The following is an 18,091-nucleotide window of genomic DNA, read 5'->3' on the forward strand; positions in this document are numbered from 1 at the left end:
GAAGTTCTGCCCTGTTTTATCTCATCAACCATCAACACTGATGGACACCGTTACCAACAGATTTGACCAATCAGGTCCGGTCAATTTTCGATAGATCGAACCTTTTCTAGGACTACCTCGCGAGGCAGTATCAAAATTACCCACCAACGTTGCAATTCATATGTAAACGAATCGGAAGTAACAAACTCAAAATAAAATGGCAGCTGGAAGGTTCCGGTGTAAAAGTACTACCAAACCTCTTAATAAAATTCGCTAGTCTAGTTTTCAGGGAATTTTCTGCGTATTGAGACAAATCGGGGTTAGTTTATGATTTAGCAGCTCAAATTGTTTATGAAAACATTCTTATACTGCTTGCCTGACTGCTCATCCCCGCAGTGTCTGATAACTAGGTTTTTCCATTGTTCTTCCTTTTGTCCTATTCTACTTTAACTTGTTTATGAACTTACACTATGCGCATTTGTAGCATTTGAGGTCCAAAGTCTCCAAGTCTCGGTTCTTGGTTTGATGGTGTATTACTCCACAAGTCACACGCATTGAAATTAAAACATTACGGAGACAAATAAAGAAAATATGGGGAATTTAACTAAACTAACACATGCCCCAAGGCTCGGAGTATCATTAAAATATACTAATTCAGTTAAATTCCTCAAATTTTTATTTTTAAGTTTTTGTAACGTTATAATATTAATATGTTTGACGAGTGGAGATATACTCCATCAAACCAAAAACCAACACCTAAAAATGGGCATACAAATGCCCAAATGTTCAAAAGGCAGATATGGGCATGGTTATCAACAAGTTAAGTTCAAAAAGATTGGGACAAAAAAAAATGAAGGTAGGTATGCCGTTACTTGCTCAATAGAGTGCACCATGTTCAAGTTAAGTTTCTCCAATCCTATTGCATAATCAGCCTACATATTCCCATGTAAAACTGATGTGAAAGGACTGGAAAAATTATTTCATTTAGGTTTCTTATGGAGCTAATTTCACTTAATTTTTTATGCCAAAGCTGAAAAACGCCTCACTTATCTCTATCACCCACCAAAACATTAAGACAAATTTTCTAAAAATGACTCTTGCATAAGCCAAAAAACAAGTTTTGGGAGAATTCACTTTCTTGAATATTTCTTGAGTTTGAAATAAATCTAGATCAATAAAAAGCATTCTTAGAACAGCCTAGCTGCAAGGCGGATAAAGGACAGTGGTCGCATTTTGTACCCTCTTGACGTCACACAGCATCTGGTACGTTTAGGGTACATCCTGATTGCATGGTAAAGCATGTACCCTCTGCACATCACAGCCTTTAAAATGACGGCTCAACTCAAAATTCGGCCACCTTTCTTTATTCGCCTTGACCTAGCTCTCATAACAGCTTGCTTGGATAGAAGGAAAAACCCGCAGAACCATGAGAGCATAGCAGTTCAACTTACCAGAGTTTTGAGATACTCAGGTTCCACATGGAAAAAGTTTTTTTCGTCTGAAAGAGATGGACGTCACCATACTTGACATGGATGTAGAGTAATTGGTTGCCTTGAGGTAATTTTAAGATTATTCTATGGAGCAGGAAATTTTCCATCCTAAGAAAAGAGTACAATATTACATTACACATATAACATTTCCATAGGATGAAATTTCTATTTTTGTATGTATATGCATTCTTACAAAGCGACAAGACCTGTTATGAATGTAGCTGTCAGTAGAAATTGGAAGAAAAGAGTCCTTGGATACTCTTCCTCCAATGGAGGAAACAATTCTTGATGCTAATTGATCACCGAACTACTAAGAATGAATCTTGTAACAGCACATGGACAGAAGATGATCTCACACAGAGAGAAAAGATCATGGTGGCTCAGATTCATTCATCTTTTCGGCAAGAATGACCGTTTTAACCGAATGACAGGAGATTTTAACTCAAGGCTTTTATACACCGAAGGCAAAATTGACCTCTCCTCATTCACCTGTTAATGCGGGTACCATCACAATCATCTAGTTGAGTACATACATTTCTGGCGATCAGTGAAGCAGGAAAAGATGAACCAGAATATAACTGCTGTAAGTAAGAGATGCCCTCATGAACATTCTTCTAGGATGATTTGTCTTCAATTATTGGCATGGTTGAACTAGTGTCAATGGTGTCCAATAAGTGTATGGCATTGACTAAGTAAAGAATCTCAATAGATTTTGACTTTTTATCCAAATAAAGGATAGTTCTCCCCGCTTTGAGTGAACGGAGTGCATTCAATGAGAAAACATCGCTGATTAACCCAGAGGAAAGGAGGAGCTAGGCAAGAACACGAGCCTCCTAAGAGCGACGCCCTGATACCTGACATTTCATCTTGTAGTGTTCCTTCCTATACCTATAGTGCGGTGCCATGCCATACTTCTTTATCATATCTATCTCTATTCATTAGCCTAGCGCCTGTCTCTTTCCAACCCTGCGCCAGGCGCCACCCTTGTCCGACACTCCCCAAACTCCCATTACCCCAGCACCGCCTGGCATGGATAGTCCCTGGCTTTCTCTTCGCCATCTTTCCTTTCATCATCATTATCCCCATGGCAGCGACCAGGACAGGTCACACTCGTACTCAGACTCTGGCCACAACTCTGGTCACCGCATGCTTGTTCAGACACTAGTTTTAGAGCAGTTATAGCTAGTTTGAGATTATACTTGATGATACCCTACTTATTTTGTGTTGTGTTTTCGACGTCTTCACCTCACCCAACTGATGTTGGAGTACGTTACACTGGCAAGGGAAGAGCTAGGCAAGAAACACAAACTGCATAAGTACAACACCCTGATACCTAACACTTTATGTCTTCAGAGGAAAATTGGAGCGATCCCACCATCTTGGCGAAGCAAAAGATGGGATAAACTTTCCCCAGCTTAGGCAGTACAGGTGAGAATTGCGACGGGTTTTCACTCCATGAAATTCGGCGTGAGAGCCGGACTAGTATGATGCTCTAGCTCATAGTTGAAGAATTCGCATCAGCAGTCATCGAAAAATATCGGTGACCAATGAACAAGTCACCACTTATGAACACGCGGGGAAACGACGGCGAAATTAGATTGAATACCACATGCAGATTTCGCTGAGAAAAACACGAGGGGGATGGCACGGAATGTCCATCCAGTACTTTTAAGTCTTGCTGGTAAGGGGACTCAAAATAAGGGGACTTGTAAAGTCTCAAAAGAAGTACGTGAACGTAATGAATTTCTGAATAAGGATCTGCGAAAAACCTTGGAAAATTTGTTGGAAACAGTGGAACTTACGCGAACACAAAAGAGACGTTGACGTTGGAAGATCTTCAACTCCCTTATCAGTTATTATTTCATTTTTTAAGAACCGTGTGGACCTCGCGAAGCACGTGGAAAAACATATAAATAAATAAACAAAACTTGCCGCCATGGTTCAAAATTGATACATTTTCCCAATTATTCCTCTTTTCGAACAAAAGGAATTTTAACGGCAAATTCTGAACCAGGCGTTTTGATTGGTCCAGAGCGGTTCATTCCATTTATTCCGAGTTGAACCAAATTAGGCGGGAATTACAAATAATTCCGGATATCCTGTTTACCACATCGTTTCCGTTTCCTGTTAAACAGTGTTGTCAGTTTGGTTTGTTGAGTTAAACTGGCAACACTGTACCGGAAACGGAAACGATTAGGGAAACAGGATATCCGGAATTATTTGTAATTCCCGCCTAATTTGGTTCAACTCGGAATAAATGGAATGAACCGCTCTGGACCAATCAAAAGGCCTGGTTCAGAATTTGCCGTTAAAATTCCTTTTGTTCGAAAAGAGGAATAATTGGAAAAATCAGAAGTAAAATCAAACCACGCCCTAAAATCCGTTGCACGGTAAACGGCGTAACGGCCATCCGCCATATTGAATTGAATTAGTCAGATCGTTGTCGTGTGCAAAGCCGCTCCGTTGTTCGCAGCTTCGCACACTCCCGAGTTTCTAGTCCTCAACCTACTTTACTTTCCGTGGATTTCGATTTCACCTCATTCAAAATGGTAAGTTTTCATCTTTACCGACTTTATATCCTTTGTACTTGACCATCTAGCTTCAATATTTGCGCAGTTTTTGGACGGTTAGTTCGGTTTGTCACGGTGCAACAGCTCTCTGAAATCGACGAAACCCGAACTCGTGAAGACATCTCAACTGTTTCCCCCAGCTTAACAGCCTTCCTTTTCACATAGCGGATGTTTTTCGTCGGCTTACACTCTTTTCTGTTTGATTTCGTTCAGCGTCAATAGGCTTCCTAGCGAAAGAGTGCTCGGTCGCCATCAGCTGAAACGGGCTTTCACTATCCACTTTATTTCTATCAAAGTTACAGTATCCTCTCTCAGTCTCAGGCCTAACTCCCTGTTGACACCCTGAGGATTCGACATGTGGACAAGTCGCCCATGTCGGATTACATTTTCAATGTGTTCAATGGCCTGTTGTAATTATACAGGTGTCTTCCATGTCTCACACTTCTTACCCTATTTAAATTTTCGTCACCAACTTAATCGCTTTCAACAAGTCCGAGTAGCCTCAGCCCCACCAAGAGCTGTGATACTCCTCTCAATTGTCTTGGTTTTGAAAAACTTTGGTGATGGGTCACCCCTTAGATGAGCCTACCTCATGTAGGATATGCAGGGAGGCTCGCCCACTCCCCACTCCTTGAAATTCTATGTGGCCTTACCGAACACAGATGATGAGGGATTGTTGCCTTTTAAGGTGATTCGATGGACCACGGAAGCACATGCAGCGAAGGGCAATCGGGTAACTGAGTTTGCGTGACGGGTTGATCCGTCTGTAAACACCATGAGGACATTGTCAAATGTTAGATATCTCTCTGAACCTAAAACTGACACGAAGTTTGGAACATATCAGATTCAAGCATAGAAGATCACAACTGATGGATGAAAAAAAAGATATTTCATCGCCTCTCCTTATTGGATAGTGATAAGGTAGTAAGTTGGACAGCATAATGTATGGGATGGTTGAGGGGGACCCTCATTTTCCTTCCACCCAAATCAAGTTAGAAATGTTCATCGAAAAGGTTGAGGGTACTTTAAGGAAAACCATTCAAAGTAAGAATGTCAGCCTCAATTACTGCAAGCTAATTGCCCTCCTTCGTCTTCATTATGGTGATTCGACGGTTGCCTTTTTTTGTGTCAGAGCGACGTTAGATATAGGTATCCCATCAATTCGTTCCATAATTTTAGCTTCTTGTCATTTTTCCGAATTGTGAGATAGCACTTCTGTTGTCATGAGACTAAAGAATTCATGTACCAAATTTGGACAGAGTTTAACAGAAAGGAACCAACCCACATAAGGTTGAAACTGAGAAAAAGGGCTGAAGTTTTATTTCTTCATAAGGCTCAATGAAGAAAATAAACTTTAGCCCCTCTTGACACGGACTAATATTTTTTTCTTGACTCCGAGTTTACGGCAGGGGAATATATCGGACCAGTGGAACTCAAAAACATTCCTAACTCAATTTTTTCAAAAATGTGGGTTGGTTCCTTTCTGATGAACTCGGTCCACTTGACATCAAATTTCATCGTACTAAAGGCAGGGTTTTTTCAGAGGATATATATCGCATTCGAGTGCAGTTTCGATATCAGTATCAAATGCGATATTTTCCTCCCTATAAAAACCCTGCCTTTACTATGCTGAATATCTTTTTTGTATTTGGTACATGAATTTCTTTGACAACAGAAGTGCCATCTCAAAATTTGAAAAACATGACAAGTAGCTGAAAGTATAGAAAGAATTGATGCGATGTATCGCCAGTAGCTCTGACAAAAAGATGGCAACTGTCGAATCAACTTACTTAGGTGCATGACATTCTTTTCATCTATTTTTTGTGGGAGGCAGCCAGCGTAGGCCTCAATTGCAAACCTCCATAAACCCATTGCAGTTAGTCACTTTGTCGACTGTAAATTGGTAAATAATATTTTCTCATTGAAATCTGCCTGAGTTTTGAATCAAAGACGGTTTGAAGACCTTTGATTTCTCATTCATCGTTTGGACATTCAACACTTTAATTTGTATCTGATATATTTTCATATAACTTGGAGATAATATTCAAAATCTGATGAAATAATGTTTCTGTTCTACAGCGTGAATGTATCTCAGTGCATGTCGGGCAAGCAGGAGTCCAGATTGGTAATGCCTGCTGGGAGCTGTACTGCCTTGAGCATGGCATCCAGCCTGACGGTCAGATGCCCTCTGATAAGACTATTGGTAGTGGAGACGACAGTTTTAACACTTTCTTCAGCGAGACTGGAGCTGGAAAGCATGTTCCCCGAGCTGTGTTCGTAGATCTAGAACCCACTGTTGTTGGTAAGTATTATCCGTAAAACCTTGAAAAGCCAGGAATAAAATAGGACTTTAGAAAGTTAGGGAGGTTTGTGAGTCTTGCATTGATGTAACAATTTCAACTGATGGCATTTGAGTCAGTGTTAAGAGCCTCTGATGCCTTTTTCTATCATCGGATCCTGATGAAGTAGAATTTTGTCTTAAGTTTAATAAATGCTATGCACCTAATTTTGAGGGGAAAGTGTCCAGCAGTCAGTGGAATTATTCTCGAAGGTAAGAAAATTTGGGACTTTGGAGTCACAGTATATAATAAAAAGTCAGGGAATCTGAAAGTGAGGAAAATATGGAAATTTGTTTCAACCTGCACATGAAATGGAGGTTACTCCTTGGACACCGTTTGAAGTACTCTGAGCTCTTCTTTATTTGTTGACTTTCACAGAAAATGGTCTTGTACATTTCACATCAAAAGTAAGTTAATATCGCATTTTTCCAAAGCAAAGAAGAAGATGGACAATTTTAAAAATACCGTTATCAGGTTCTCTCCCTTTTTCTTAATGCTCTAATTTACAAAGAATATTTTTGAAAGTACTTAAATTTCCTATGTAAAAATAGTCTTCAGCTGTCCCTAAAGACTTTTTGATGGGTCTTGATGAGTCGTTCAATAGACCTGTAAAGCTTAATTAAAGGGTCTGAAAGTATACTGTTGTGGCCGCCTTAACTCTGTTAGAGATTTTCTCAAAGAAACTAGCATGAAGCCTGTATGCAAATCTCATTCTGTTCCCAGATGAAGTCAGAACAGGCACATATAGACAGCTGTTCCACCCTGAACAGTTGATCACTGGAAAGGAAGATGCCGCCAACAATTACGCACGTGGTCATTACACCATTGGAAAGGAAATTGTAGACATAGTATTGGACCGCATCCGTAGATTAGCTGACCAATGTACTGGTCTCCAGGGTTTCCTAATCTTCCACTCCTTCGGTGGTGGTACCGGATCTGGTTTCACCTCCCTTCTCATGGAACGACTCTCAGTTGACTATGGCAAGAAGAGTAAATTGGAATTTGCTATTTACCCTGCACCTCAGGTTTGTTCAATCTCAAACTCCTCATTCCACAAATTATGCGCAGTAGCATAACCTGAGTTATACCTCGTTCTGCCAAAATCTGTACCGCTGTAAATTGAGTTTTACACTCTTTACACAACTTGTGTGCAGTAGCATAAGCTGAGTTCTGCCTCTTTATGCCAATAACTGTACTTGTGTAAGATGAGTCCTACGCTCTTTACACTAGAATTTGCAGCTGCATATGTTGAGCTATACCTCTTTATGCCAAAATCTGCACTTGTGGAATTTGAGTTTTACACTCTTTACACAAATAATTTGGAGTAGCATAAGCTGAGTATTATCTCTTTATGCCGAAATCTACACTCGTGTAATTTGAGTTAACACTATTTACACAAAGAATATGGAGGAGCATTAGCTGAGTTGTACCTCTTTATGCGAAAATCTGCACTTGTGTAATTTGAGTTTTACACTCCTTACGCAAATCATGTGCAGTAGCATAAGCCGAGTTCTACCTCTTTATGCGAAAATCTGTACCTGTGTAAGATGAGTCCTACGCTCTTTACACAAATTATGTGCAGTAGCATAAGCCGAGTTCTACCTCTTTATGCGAAAATCTGCACTTGTGTAATTTGAGTTTTACACTCCTAACACAAATTATGTGCAGTAGCATAAGCTGAGTTATACCTCTTTATGCGAAAATCTGTACCTGTGTAAGATGAGTCCTACGCTCTTTACACAAATTATGTGCAGTAGCATAAGCTGATCTATACCTCTTTATGCCAAATTCTGCACTCGTGGAATTTGAATTTTACACTCTTTACACAAATAATTTGGAGTAGCATAAGCTGAGTATTATCTCTTTATGCCGGAATCTACACTCGTGTAATTTGAGTAATCATTCTTTACACAAAGAATTTGGAGGAGCATTAGCTGAGTTGTACCTCTTTATGCGAAAATCTGCGCATGTGTAATTTGAGTTTTACACTCCTAACACAAATATGTGCAGTAGCATAAGCCGAGTTCTACCTCTTTATGCGAAAATCTGTACCTGTGTAAGATGAGTCCTACGCTCTTTACACAAATTATGTGCAGTAGCATAAGCCGAGTTCTACCTCTTTATGCGAAAATCTGCACTTGTGTAATTTGAGTTTTACACTCCTTACGCAAATCATGTGCAGTAGCATAAGCTGAGTTATACCTCTTTATGCGAAAATCTGTACCTGTGTAAGATGAGTCCTACGCTCTTTACACAAATTATGTGCAGTAGCATAAGCCGAGTTCTACCTCTTTATGCGATAATCTGCACTTGTGTAATTTGAGTTTTACACTCCTAACACAAATATGTGCAGTAGCATTAGCTGAGTTATACCTCTTTATGCGAAAATCTGTACCTGTGTAAGATGAGTCCTACGCTCTTTACACAAATTAGTGCAGTAGCATAGTGAGTTTACCTCTTTATGCGAAATCTGCCTGTGTAATTTGAGTTTTACACTCCTAACACAAATATGTGCAGTAGCATAAGCTGAGTTATACCTCTTTATGCGAAAATCTGTACCTGTGTAAGATGAGTCCTACGCTCTTTACACAAATTATGTGCAGTAGCATAAGCCGAGTTCTACCTCTTTATGCGAAATCTGCACTGTGTAATTTGAGTTTTACACTCCTAACACAAATTATGTGCAGTAGCATAAGCTGAGTCATACCTCATTATGTGAAAATCTGTACCTGTGTAAGAAGAATCTTACGCTCTTTACACAAATTATGTGCAGTAGCATAAGCTGATGTATACCTCTTTATGCTAAATTCTGCACTCGTGGAATTTGAATTTTACACTCTTTACACAAATAATTTGGAGTAGCATAAGCTGAGTATTATCTCTTTATGCCGGAATCTACACTCGTGTAATTTGAGTTAACATTCTTTACACAAAGAATTTGGAGGAGCATTAGCTGAGTTGTACCTCTTTATGCGAAAATCTGCACTTGTGTAATTTGAGTTTTACACTCCTTACACAAATTATGTGCAGTAGCATAAGCTGAGTTCTACCTCTTAATGCGATAATCTTTACCTGTGTAAGATGAGTCCTACGCTCTTTACACAAATTATGTGCAGTAGCGTAAGCTGAGTTATACCTCTTTATGTCAAAATCTGTACCGGTGTAAATTGAGTTTTACACTCTTTACACAAATAATTTGGAGTAGCATAAGCCGAGTATTATCTCTTTATGCCAAAATCTGCACTCGTGTGATTTGAGTTTTATACTTTTTACACAAATAATTTGGAGTAGCATAAGCTGAGTATTATCTCTTTGTGCCGGAATCTACACTCGTGTAATTTGAGTTAACACTCCTTACACAAATTATTTGCAGTAGCAAATGCCCAGTTATACCTGGTTCTGCCAAAATCTCTACTTGTGTAAGATGGGTCCCACACTCTTCACACAAGAATTTTCAGTAGCATATGTTGAGCTATACTTCTTTATGCCAAAATCTGCACTCGTGTAATTTGAGTTTTGCACTCTTCACACAAATAATTTCCAGTAGCACAAGCTGAGTTTTACTATCTGCCAAAATCTGCACTCGTGTAATTTAAGTAATACCCTCTTTACACAAAGAATTTGCAGTAGCATTAGCTGAGTTATCACTTTATGCCAAAATCTGATGTGTGTAATTTGAGGTAACACTCTTGACACAATTTGTCTGCAGTAGCTGAGCTGAGTTTTACCTCTTTATGCCAAAATCTGTACTTGTGTATGTTGATTTTTATGCTCTTCAGAGAAATTGTGTGCAGTAGCATAAGGTGAGTTTTTCCTCTTTATGCTAAAATCTGCACCTGTGTCATTTGAGTTATACACTCTTTACACATAGAATTTGCAGTAGCATAAGCTGAGTTACCTCCTAAGCCAAAACCAGTACTTGTGTAAGTTGTGTCCTAGGCTCTTTACAGAAATAGTATGCAGTAACATAATTTGAGTTTTCCACTTAACAAGGACCAAAGCCAGTAGAACTGAGAGGCTGCGACAGAAATTCCATTGGGGAACAAACCATTCATTGCACCCCGAGAGGTAGCAGTTGTTCTCGTCGGTAGTGATTAATCCTTTGCAGACGAGGCAGGTGTCAGCATTGTTATTGATGACATGGATGCCGAGTGCAGAGCGACAGCAAATGTTGAGCCCTTGTGCATGTTTTCAGTTCAAATAAATTGAAAGCTGATCAAACATAGCTACTCTGAAGAATATTTCACTACTGGAAAAAATTCGGAAAAGTGTAGCTGGAAGGAACCTCATGTTGAGAGTGGCCATCAAATTGTTGGCGGGACCTATGAGGTTTCGGTCATCGGATGATCTCTGCCTCGGGTACAGCTATCTCTTCCACACAGTGGTGAGTTGTTGTTAGTCCTTAAGTCACTTTTTGGTGATGTTAAAGTCGAAAATGGAAACAGAAATGAAGCGGGTCCTGATATGGAGCGCTTACTTGAGTTTTCCACTCGACAAGGACCAATGCCAGTAGAACTGAGAGGGTGCGACAGAAACTCCACTGCGGAACAAACCATTGCTCCGGAGAGGAAGCAGTTGTTTTTGTCATTAGTGATGAATCCTTAGCAAAAGAGGCAAGTGTCAGCATTGGTATTGATGATATGGATGGCCAGTGCAGAGGGACACCAAATGTTGAGCCCTCGTGCATGTTTTCAGTTAAAAAAATTGAAAGCTGATCAAACATACCAACTTGGAAGAATATTTCACTACTGGAAAAAATGAGGAAAATTATTTACCGGAAGGAACCGCAGTTGTCGCAAAAGCAGGCTCTGTGTTAGCGAAGAACCTTCTAGCTTCTCTTTTAAATTCCGAAGTGGTCGGTCAAACCACTTATTTGCCCTTACCTTTGGAAGAAACTATGAAAAGAGTATTGAGAAATGAACCGGCTGTAATGCCGAATCAAGAGCTCTATTTCCAAAGTTCCTGTGCTATGAAGAGACTATTACTTTGCAATGATGAATTGTAATCTTCTAACCAATTCTGTGATCCTTCAATCTCGATCAGTTTATGGTAGCAGGGGATACGAAATAATTTGGCCGCTAACCGTTTCTAAAAGAATCCAAGTTGGGAAGCCAGGCATGCTCCGATGATTGAACATCTCCAAAACAAAAGAAAATTCCAAGTTATGAAGCCAGGCAAGCTTAGATGATTGAAAATCTCCAATCATCCATATGAACTGCTGCAATGGCTCAAACTCTTGCACTTTTAACGTGAGCCAAAATGCAAGATTTGGTATATGTGGGACCATAAGGGGAGAAGGAAGGTCGCTTCCCGGTAAACAGAAATAAAATTACAACTAAATTTGATGGAATCCTTACAATTCTAATCAATTATCTTATCGGAAGCACCCGACAAGTGCCGTACTCTGCAATGGCACACATGTAACAGCTGTATGTTAGCATGTTTTCAGTTCAAATAAATTGAAAGCTGATCAAACATAGCTACTCTGAAGAATATTTCACTACTGGAAAAAATTCGGAAAAGTGTAGCTGGAAGGAACCTCATGTCGAGAGTGGCCATCAAATTGTTGGCGGGACTTATGAGGTTTCGGTCATCGGATGATCTGTGCCTCGGGTACAGCTGCCTCTTCCGCACAGTGGTGAGTTGTTGTTAGTCCTTAAGTCACTTTTTGGTGATGTTAAAGTCGAAAATGGAAACAGAAATGAAGCGGGTCCTGATATGGAGCGCTTACTTGAGTTTTCCACTCGACAAGGACCAATGCCAATAGAACTGAGAGGCTGCGACAGAAACTCCACTGCGGAACAAACCATTGCTCCGGAGAGGAAGCAGTTGTTTTTGTCATTAGTGATGAATCCTTAGCAAACGAGGCAGGTGTCAGCATTGGTATTGATGATATGGATGGCCAGTGCAGAGGGACACCAAATGTTGAGCCCTCGTGCATGTTTTCAGTTAAAAAAATTGAAAGCTGATCAAACATACCAACTTGGAAGAATATTTCACTACTGGAAAAAATGAGGAAAATTGTTTACTGGAAGGAACCCTAGTTGTCGCCAAAGCAGGCTCTGTGTTAGCAAAGAACCTTCTACCTTCTCTTTTGAATTCCAAAGTGGTCGGTCATACCATTCATTTGCCCTTACCTTTGGAAGAAACTATGAAAAGAGTATTGAGAAATGAACCGGCTGTAATGCCGAATCAAGAGCTCTATTTCCAAAGTTCCTCTGCTATGAAGAGACTATTACTTTGCAATGATGAATTGTAATCTCCTTACCAATTCTGTGATCCTTCAATCTCGATCAGTTTATGGTAGCAGAGGATACGAAATAATTTGGCCGCTAACCGTTTCTAAAAGAATCCAAGTTGGGAAGCCAGGCATGCTCCGATGATTGAACATCTCCAATCATTCTGATGAAAAGCCGCAATGGCACAAACTCTTGTATTTCTGAAGTGCACTCGAAGCGCAAGGTGTGGTGTAGGTGCGACTGTAAGGGGAGAAGGGAGGTCGCTTCAATATAAACAAAAGAAAATTCCAAGTTATGAAGCCAGGCAATCTTAGATGATTGAAAATCTCCAATCATCCTGATGAACTGCTGCAATGGCTCAAACTCTTGCACTTTTAACGTGAGCCAAAATGCAAGATTTGGTATATGTGGGACCATAAGGGGAGAAGGAAGGTCGCTTCCCGTAAAGTGCCTTACTCTGCAATGGCATACATCTAACAGCTGTATTTCAAGTATCATATGAGTCATCATTGGGACTATGTTCTCTGAAGAGCACATCATGGATTGATTTTGTAGGTACCAACTAAAAGCCTCACAGAAGAAAATATTCGTAAATATTTTTATTTCCTGACTTGATAGTGAGTCATACCAAAAAGAAAGGATATCTTTCCTCAAAAAACAAAAATAGATTAATGTACAAAATGTCGGCCCAATCCCAAAAAACTCAGATCATTTAAATACAGAATATGCCAAGAACATGCAGTAGCTCTGCGGCTTGAATTCATCATTAAAAAGTAGGTGATATTAAAACGGCTCAATTTCCCCCTCAATGCCCATGCGATATGCAATATACATGCCAAAGTTTTTCCCCGAACAAATCAAATACCTCAAAGCACAATGGCCTGGAATACGTTTTGATTTATCGCTTAAAAGGAGTGATATGAAAACGGCCCAACTTTCCCGAAATTTGCCCACAGCTGGAGGCAAAATTCTTCGAAACTTTCCAACTTTCTGCTTGAGAGACACCAACCATCACTTGACTTTCAGTGTAATGGTTTGTTTTATATATCAAAGAGGTCCCTCTGAAAACTGACATGAATTTTTTTCTTGAAAGATAGGAAACACTAACAACTGTCACAAAGTTGAAAAAAGAAATTGAAGGGAAACAAGGGATGGGCGGCCGGCACGTACAAAAAATTATAATATACATCAGCGCCTACCAACATTTTGGGATGGGTTACAGACCTATTCCTGCCAACATTTAGTTGTTAGGAGGGAAGCATTTTACGTATCCGCTAAGAAGAGGCTCATATGCCTTTTAATACGCCAAGTTTCAGTAGGCAGTTTGTCAGGCGCTCTATCACGAGCGAAGACATCGCTTGAAAGCTGTAGGTAGGTAAGTATGTGAGAAAATCAACCCAAGGCATCAGAGCTTGACTGCTGATTCTCATCAAGCATTACTAGTATCGCCTGAATGAAGAAAAACCCTTGCAAGGTCTGTTACTGGAAAATGATTGAATGGTGATTCTAGAAGAATTGAACCTGCATTAAATGACGAGACACTTTGTTACAGATCTTGCAAGAGAGACAAGAATCACCTTGTTACCCTCTACCCAACAGTTGATTTCTCCAATATTTGATTCTGACAATTTTTTTTTCCCCTTAGGTATCTACCGCTGTTGTTGAACCCTACAATTCCATCCTAACCACGCACACTACCCTGGAACACTCCGACTGCGCCTTTATGGTCGACAACGAAGCCATCTACGACATCTGCCGCCGTAACTTAGACATTGAGCGCCCCACATACACCAACCTCAACAGGCTCATTGGTCAAATCGTCTCCTCTATCACAGCTTCCCTCCGATTCGATGGTGCCCTTAACGTTGACTTGACTGAGTTCCAGACTAACCTGGTCCCATACCCACGTATCCACTTCCCTTTGGTCACCTACGCCCCTGTTATTTCTGCTGAAAAGGCTTACCATGAACAGCTGTCTGTTGCTGAGATCACCAATGCCTGTTTTGAGCCTGCCAACCAAATGGTCAAGTGTGACCCCCGTCACGGTAAATACATGGCCTGTTGTATGCTGTACCGAGGAGATGTTGTGCCCAAAGACGTCAATGCTGCTATCGCAACCATCAAGACCAAGAGAACCATCCAATTCGTTGACTGGTGTCCCACTGGGTTCAAGGTATGTCTAGGTTTTATGGTCTCTCATTTTTATTTTTTCCAATTTTTATTCTATTCCAATAATGTAGCTTCAAATTACTTTTACATCCTTGCTTTTTTCAAATTTTCAATTTAGCATTCCCTCCATAAATTGAACAACTTTGCTGTTTGAAAGATATCAATGGTCTAGATATCTATGAGATATATGTATGGTCCCCTGATGCTTGTCAAGTGATTTTTGCAAACAGCAAAATTTGGGAGGTGGGCAGAGGCTAGAGGTGAAGCAAGATTATGAGCAAAATACCAAAATTCACACTGTGAGCTCTTTTGGTATAACTTTAAATTTTGAACAAATGCCTATTTTTCTTTGAAAATTGGTATCAAGCCCCACTTGTATAAGTATCATTTCTTCAAGTTCCTAATGAACTTTGGATCAGATTCAAAATTGAAGGAATACAGGCCATCTAAGGAGGGCACATTTCACCCCAAAATCAACACTGTAAGATGATTTTTTAGAACTGAAGGTTTGGAAAAAGTGCCTTCAAGTTATTAAAAGTTGGCATCTAACACCACTAGTATATCATTTTCACAAGTTCCTTAAAGATCTTTGGACTAGACTCAAAATTGGAGAGGTGCCAACAGCAGTAACGTGCATATGACTTCAAGTCAAAGGCATGCGAACACTCATTGGCTTGAATTAATCAAATTGACAGAGATAACCAAGTTGATAAGTTTCTGATTCTCTTCAAGTATCTGCGTACCATTTGTTTCTAATCCAACCTTTTTTCTGTTATCAGGTTGGTATCAACTACCAACCACCTACCGTTGTTCCGGGTGGAGATCTTGCCAAGGTCCAGAGAGCCGTGTGCATGTTGTCCAACACCACCGCCATTGCTGAAGCTTGGGCCCGTCTTGACCACAAGTTCGACCTGATGTATGCAAAACGCGCCTTCGTTCACTGGTACGTGGGAGAAGGTATGGAAGAAGGAGAATTCTCAGAAGCTCGCGAGGACTTAGCTGCCCTCGAGAAGGACTACGAGGAAGTTGGCATGGACTCAGTCGAAGGTGAAGGTGAAGGAGCCGAAGAATATTAATAATGAAGAAAATTCTCAACAAAACGGAAAATGCTTTATTGTCTGCTTTGATTATTTCTTAAGTACTGTTGCTTGTCTTGTGTTCCTTTATGTTATGTGATGTTATTTTCATTTTTTTACATTTTTCAAGTATTGTTACGAATTAAAAGAGAATGAGAGAATCACTCAACTGTGTTGTTCTTGTGCAAAAGTAAAATCCATCACTCCCATGAGTAGAACCAAAGCTCATGCAAAGTATGATAACACAAATTCAAGGTTGCTAGCAACCGGGAAAAGTCAGGGAATGCAACTCGACCAGGAAAAATCTGGGCAAAAAAAAGGAGTTTCGTCAACGGTAGGGGAATTTCTTGTGGAGCGGGGTTTAACGTAAAATTGGGTCTGCAGCGGGTCAGCCGATAGCGTTGTTGTGCCAACGTTTTGATCTCATCAATTAAATGCCCTTTTGTTACTGTAAAAAAGTCTGGAAATTTCCTTTGAAGAAGTCGGGGAATGATTAAATGAAATTGACGTATTTATGCTAAAAGAACTATGTGCAAGTGGAAAGATGGGGTGTGCTCGCGCATGCCGTATAAGAAGCAATGTTAATGTGGGTACAGTTCCTTCTGAGAAAATGGTAAAGCGGGATTTTTCATTAAATCAAAAGGAACGAAGTGCCAAAATATGCTAACTCATGAACCGCGGGCATGTGCTAATAGCGTTGTGGACAGGGCTCATTGGTTAAAGAGTCCCGCCACTGATCTTCCGTCGTGCCCGGTATGTATTGTTGCTGTTGACGCCTTTAAATTTCCATTCATTCTTATGGCCCACAACTAACGAGCACACCCATCAATCATATTTCCACTTGCGCATCGTTCCTGGTAGCATAAATACGTCCAAGTATGTTTGTCACCTTGCAAATTCTTACATTGATTCAATTGTCCATCAGAAACTACGAGAGTACCTATTTAGATGTAAATTTTTATTTCATTTTCTAACATGGAATCAGTGGATGTTAATAATTGTTCAATTTTACTGTGCTTCATCCCAATGGCGCTGTCGTTGCAGAGAAAGAGGGTGTTTTTTTTCCTACAATGGTGATGATTCATAGACTATTTTCTTTCAATTCTCAATAACTATTACCTGCTCCTCCTGATTTATGTGGAAGAGCAAGTACAGAAATGATCAGGCAATTCGATGCCACATCAATCATAGTCTCTTAGCCCCCTCTGATATTAATAAAATTTAGTATCCTTTTGTAACTGAGATCGAATTAGAATTAGAAAAGCCTAATACACCCCTTAGGGGCCTGGCCTCTCCCTTGCGGGAGGTTGGATAGATAATTGGAGTTCTAGAGGTTTGTTTAAAATGTTGACATCCTCGCAATTGCACTTGTCTCCAAGTTGTGCCAATGTCCCCGATCCTTCCCCCTGGGTTCCACTAGTTGGGTCACCAGTTCATTGCTCCATCTTATCGGCTGTCTGCCCTTGTTCCTTTTGCCGTCCGGTTTCCACATTGTTAATCTATTGGTCTCCTTCATCCTGGCCGCATGCCCTGCCCAACTCCATTTTAATTTTGCTGCCCTTTCTGATGCTATAAAACTGAGATACTGAGGAATGAAAGATTCTAAGCTGCTATTGCGGAAAGGGGCTGAAAATATGGGTGGGTGGAATTTCACCTAAAATCCTCAAGTTACAACACAATTTTACCTTCCAAATTGAATAGCTTCGGTTCTATTCTAGCTAGGCAGTACAATTTTTTCTTTAATAGCAGCTCTCAGTAAGCTCTACCCAATTATATTCTTGGAAACAAAACTGAACATTCTACACTCCAAATAGTCCTCTGGGCAAAGAGCAGTGAGGTCAGGATTCACAGTTGTTTTTCAACCAGTGGCATAAGCTCCAGTATTCACCTACAGGGCTTTTTAACTTTCTTGGATCAGTATTCTATAAATTTTCTTAGGTTCATAGGTGTCAAAATACAGGGTTGCCAGCAGTTTGGAAAACTGGGAAAGTCCGGGAATTGGCGACGACGGGGAAAACTTAGGTACTTCACACAAAAATTCAGGGAATGGAGATGTTGCATGTGTGAGGAATTTGCGATTTGACCATTGATTCCTATGTGGGTGATTTCATGATAACAGGAATTGTTGAGCTGTGCAACACCCAACACCGCGAAAAAAAAATTGCACGAATTTTGATGAAATTTCAATATGTTATCCTGTAGGTATTGAACGTTCTTTCTCCAGCTTTG

The 18,091-nt window shown here is 40.2% G+C and overlaps 2 protein-coding genes across 6 annotated transcripts in view; one reads left to right on the plus strand and one right to left on the minus strand.

Annotated features, from left to right (window-relative positions):
* The window catches only part of LOC109035465 (uncharacterized), a 61,154-nt gene that overhangs the window by 29,517 nt on the left and 13,546 nt on the right, over positions 1-18,091 (minus strand). For 2 of the 5 annotated variants that reach the window (XM_072303499.1, XM_019049115.2), the window contains exons 1-2: positions 3,272-3,395; positions 1,431-1,577 (exon numbers count right to left, since the gene is read on the minus strand). The exons of the other annotated variants lie outside the window; for them this stretch is intronic. In XM_072303499.1, coding sequence (XP_072159600.1) covers positions 1,431-1,576 — 146 coding nt within the window. In that variant the 5' untranslated portion in view covers position 1,577; positions 3,272-3,395. Of the gene's footprint in view, positions 1-1,430; positions 1,578-3,271; positions 3,396-18,091 lie in introns of those variants that run through there. 5 annotated transcript variants of the gene reach the window in all.
* On the plus strand, positions 3,855-16,026 carry LOC109035467 (tubulin alpha-1 chain). The gene is made up of 5 exons (XM_019049118.2): positions 3,855-4,018; positions 6,119-6,341; positions 7,102-7,403; positions 14,263-14,790; positions 15,566-16,026. The coding sequence occupies exons 1-5, from the start codon at positions 4,016-4,018 to the stop codon at positions 15,860-15,862; spliced, it is 1,353 nt and encodes a 450-aa protein (XP_018904663.1). The 5' UTR covers positions 3,855-4,015; the 3' UTR covers positions 15,863-16,026.

Source organism: Bemisia tabaci, chromosome 8 (genome assembly GCF_918797505.1).
Source record: "Bemisia tabaci chromosome 8, PGI_BMITA_v3".
In the NCBI taxonomy this organism is placed as follows: Eukaryota; Metazoa; Arthropoda; class Insecta; order Hemiptera; family Aleyrodidae; genus Bemisia; species Bemisia tabaci.

Bases quoted from the DNA above. Each gene is read 5' to 3' on its own strand.
- LOC109035467 (XM_019049118.2), top strand. The intron at 6,342-7,101 runs GTAAGTATTATC...TTCTGTTCCCAG, and splicing joins TCTAGAACCCACTGTTGTTG to ATGAAGTCAGAACAGGCACA. The intron at 7,404-14,262 runs GTTTGTTCAATC...TTTTCCCCTTAG, and splicing joins CTATTTACCCTGCACCTCAG to GTATCTACCGCTGTTGTTGA.